General features: G+C 38.9%; 1 protein-coding gene across 1 annotated transcript; it reads right to left on the bottom strand.

Annotated features, from left to right (window-relative positions):
- LOC18779243 (receptor-like protein 2) lies at positions 1,464-4,431 on the bottom strand. Its single transcript, XM_007214524.2, has one exon. It carries the CDS (start codon positions 4,341-4,343, stop codon positions 2,115-2,117), a length of 2,229 nt encoding a protein of 742 aa, XP_007214586.2. The 5' UTR covers positions 4,344-4,431; the 3' UTR covers positions 1,464-2,114.

Genomic DNA, 4,657 nt, shown 5'->3' with positions numbered 1-4,657 from the left:
GGATCTCGATTCGAGGATCTGGTACCACCACGAGTACTTCTTCCAGAATATCAAGAATAAAATTATAATGTATAGAGACTACACTTATCTTTTAAAAAAATTTAAAATGAAACAAGCCCAACCCCCCACTTTGAAAAAGAAAATTAAAAAAATAAAAAATAAAAAACAATACCTCCCTTTTTTTTTTTTTTTCACAGTTTCACTCTCTGCAACATCCACCCCAATCCTCTCTTCTGTACCTTCTCAACTTTTATAAAATAAAAAAATACTACATATAATATAACATGTTTGCTGTTGTTGGCGTGCCTACATTCCTCTTCCCATTCCCTGCCGCTTAAACTTTTGTTACTTTTAATACTTCTAATATTATATTTTTATGTTGTTTTCAAAGCCCCCACACACTAAATGAATCAGTTGTTGAATATTATTAATAGGGCATTTGCTCAATGTGAAAAGCAAGACTTTTCTCATACTCTACACCAATGTCGGCAGCCCCAAGTGAAGACCTAAATGTCTTCAATTTCAACGACTCATTTAATGCAACATAACTTCCTCCAAAAGCCAAACTGAAACAAGAACTTGCTTCCCCATTTACTACATGGGAATGGTGTGGAGGTCGTCTGCTGGGTTTGTTTTGTAATCATTTTTTGTTTGACTAGGTTTCATTAATTGAACAGGAGAAAGTAAGTTTGACGAGTAAGTTTGTTTACACCATATCCAACCAACCAATCAGAAGACTACATGTGGAAAAAGGGACCCATAAGGATGACTCGCTAAAAACCCAATAGTCGATTACATCACACGAAGGACCACCAGCAGGGCTAGCCCTTAGCACCCAGGATTGTCGATCGTGGCAACAAACTCATTTCATCCACAACTTCTCACAAGTATATGTGGTGCTTCCTCATACAATGTCTAGAGTCCCACATCGAAACTCCACTCAAGATGCACACCTCCCAAAGTCTATAAGATGAGGCACAAGTCCCAAAAAAGAGGTAACTACGACATTCAGCAATCCTGCTATTACTTTGTCCAGATCATTATTCCCTTTGTACTTATTCTAATTTATACATTGGAGAGCCTTCGGCTGCAGCCGGTATCACACTTGTGACAAAGGGGTTATCGAGCGTCCATGCTCGATTTGGGATCCCAATTCTCGATCCGCGAATTTCTACACGATCTTAGAGATGTCTAGATTAACAAATTTGAAAATGAAGTCGATCCAACGGTCCAAACATATCAAACCTAGGTAACGCCTAATATGCGATATCCAATCGACGATCAGATGATAACCAAATTCATATCTGAGCATACCGTTGTGCAATAGACGACATGAGGATTATTTTAGGACTCAAGGATTGGTCAAAAAGTGGCCCACAAGCCGCCCCACGGTCCGGCAGAGCGTGGGTGTCCAAAGACCACGAACGGCTGCTGTTTTTGCATAGTTGGTTTGGGCTCCTTTTTTGGCTATGCTTTTGATCAATTTTCTGGTTTTTTCTCTTGAATTTGGGTCTGGAAATTGGTATGGATGTGAAGAGGAGAGAAAGATGAAGAGTTTGCAAGTTGTGGCGTAGAAATTGGTGGCTGGACGGAGGAGAAATTTGAGTTTGAAAACTATTGTTCGTGAAGCTTGCGACAGAGAAGAAGAATTCTGGGTTTAAAAAATCTTAACTTTGAAATAAATTTACGAGTACGCCATTGAGCTTCCGTAGATTATAAATTCTTCGTTATAACTCCGATTTGAGCCCACTATGTGTCTACGGACTCATCTCGACTTGCTCTACGCAACGGTACAACTGAAATCCCCATATTCCTTCCCGAAAGTTAACTTTTAACCCATTAAAATATTCCCGAGGTAAAATTGTCTTTTATTTACATAAATTAATAATTAAATATTTATTTAGGATTGGGTTATTACAATTAAGTACAAATTCCCCCATAACTTTATGAACATAACAACATATATCCTTTAAATTTGAGTCCAGTTACTTTCAAAAGAAGGAGAAAACAAAAAACAAAAAGCAAACTGAAAATGCAAAATAAAAAGTACAACATATTAATAATATATATCTAGCCTCCAAGCCTTATTTTCATCATGTTGATGTGGATTGTTATCAACTTATCATCACATAGAGCCTATCTTGTAGATTGTCTATGAATTGAAAATAGACATATCTCCATGTCTTGTTAATAACTAAAGAACCACAAACTCCCCAAAATCCTACTATGAACCCCAAAGCAACGAAAATATGAAACCACGGAAGTTGATGAAGTCCATTGTCCACGTCTTTATTGTTCTTGTTATATGCATCAATGCCCTTACTTGGTTTGCACTTATTTGGAAGTGGGGCACCACAAAGTTTTGGATTCCCCTCAAAGACAGAAGCGTTGAAGCTTTGGAGCTGGGTGCCTGTTGGTATTGGTCCTTGAAGATTATTGTATGAGGCATTAAATTCTTTCAAGAAATTAAGACTCGCCAATGATGATGGGATTATTCCAGACAAGTGATTCGTGGAGAGGTCCAAAACCTCTAAATTTTTTAGGTTAGATATTTGGTCTGGAATGATACCGGAGAAGTTGTTGGAGTCAAGAGCTAACTTGCGGAGAAGCTGCAATTGGCCTATCTCAGCAGGTATATAACCACTGATGTTATTGTTAGATACTTCTATCCGTCCTGGTAAAAAATACAATTTTTGTTGTGGATAAGTTTGATTTGCCCCTATGCTGATGCTGGTGCTGAAGACAGGAAATTCAAATTCATAGTTGTCTACTTGAGATGCAATTGGTTCATAAAGCAACCTTGGTAGTCGACAAAGTTGCTGTGGAAATTCACCTGAAATTCGGTTGTGTGACAAGCTTATATAAAACAGTCTAGGAAGTGTCCCCAACCAACTTGGAATTGGCCCTGTGATTTGATTAAAACCTAGACCCAAAATCTCTAGATTCTTGAGCTTTGATAACCATAAAGGTATTTGACCAGTGAGGTTAGAACCAGCCAAAGCCAAGAGCCGAAGATTTTGGAATCCATGAAAATCAACCATGTCATCATCAGATGGCATTCCCTCACCCACAAAGGAACCACTAAGCAAGAGTGCGTGAAGACTTCTGCAATTCATCAATATCTTCATTGCCCCTGTGAGGTTAGTGAATTGGTTGAAAGCAAGAGAGAGGAAGGACAAGGATTTCAATGAAAGAATCTCAGCTTCTATTTGTCCCTCTAGATGATTTCCAGACAATCCAATGGCTTTCAGGGACCTACAGGAGTAAAGGCTTCTTGGAACTGTACCAGTGAAGTTATTCGCCCTTAGGTCAAGTTTAGTAAGTTGACTAAGTCTGGAAAAATCAAGCATGGAGATATCTCCTTCCAAGTTGTTGGATCCCAAACGCAATTCTACAAGGTTTATGCAATTCATCAAAGATGGGGGCAAAGCACCTTCTAAATTGTTGAAATCAAAGGTCACAAACTTCAACTTAGATAGCTTCCCCAAATTGAGAGGAAGCTCACCACCAAAATGATTATAGTAGAGATCAAGGGTTGCGAGGTTAGTGAGGTTGACAATTTTATCACTAATGGCTCCATGTAGTGAATTGAGAGGTAATGCAATTTCTTCAAGTTCGGTAGCATTATAAATATCTTCTGGAAATAATCCTGAGAGGTTATTGTGACCGGCACGAAAAACCTGTAGTTTGGAACACTTCCCTAGCCCAGGAGCAAGGTTGCCACTGAATACATTGGAAGAAAAATCCAACAGCCTAAGGAAGGGAGAAGAATGTTGTTGACAAATAGAGGATGGGACATACCCTGTGAAGCTATTGTTGCTGACATTGAAACTAGTCAAGTTGCTTGCTTGTTGGAAGAATGAAGATGGAATTGCACCAACGAAGTGATTGCTGGACAAATCAACTGTCCGTATATAAATAGATGGAAGAGAAAGTGGTAGTTCTCCAAAAAGACGGTTATAGCTCAAATCAAGGATCTCAAGTTGATTCAAAGACAAGAAGAATTGAGTTTCAAGTGAACCATATAGTGAATTGTGGGAAAGGTTCAAGTGGGTGAGATGGGTGAGATTTGCAAGTGAAAAGGGAGAGATACCTCCTTGGAGCCCTTTGGAAGGTAAGTGCAAACGGGTGACCCAACCATCTTGATCACAAGTGATGCCCTTCCAACGACAGCAATCAAGACATGTCCAATTTAAAGGAGGCGAAGATAGAGTGGAGGCAAAAGACAGGAGGGAGCTGCGTTCAGTTTGCTTGCAGGCATGAATATTTGTGGATATAATGCAAGAGAGTAAGAGGAAGAGAAGGAAGCCATGAGCCATTAGGTTATAAACTTGCACTAGCATGTTGCTTTGTGTATGTGCCGTTGCTCACATGTACTTATATATATATGAACAACCATGTTTGAAAACGATGCAAACCACCACCACACAATGCAAATTGAGAAGTCGGGAAACAACAACCACTGAATGCAAATTATTGATATTGAAACCTTTGGGCCACCAGAACAGGACTGAAGTACTCAAAAGCTGTTGCCCTGATATATCATATATGTTTTGACTATTTCCTTTTATTTTTAAGTCAGCTGATAACTAATACCAGCTCATCTTCCAGCTGATAACTAATAAAAAATCTCACGGATTTAATGCGTTTTCAGATT

The sequence above is a fragment of the Prunus persica genome, chromosome G4, assembly GCF_000346465.2.
Source record: "Prunus persica cultivar Lovell chromosome G4, Prunus_persica_NCBIv2, whole genome shotgun sequence".
NCBI lineage: Eukaryota > Viridiplantae > Streptophyta > Magnoliopsida > Rosales > Rosaceae > Prunus > Prunus persica.
Note: the sequence above shows the minus strand (reverse complement) of the source record. Positions and strands in the feature narration are given on the sequence as shown.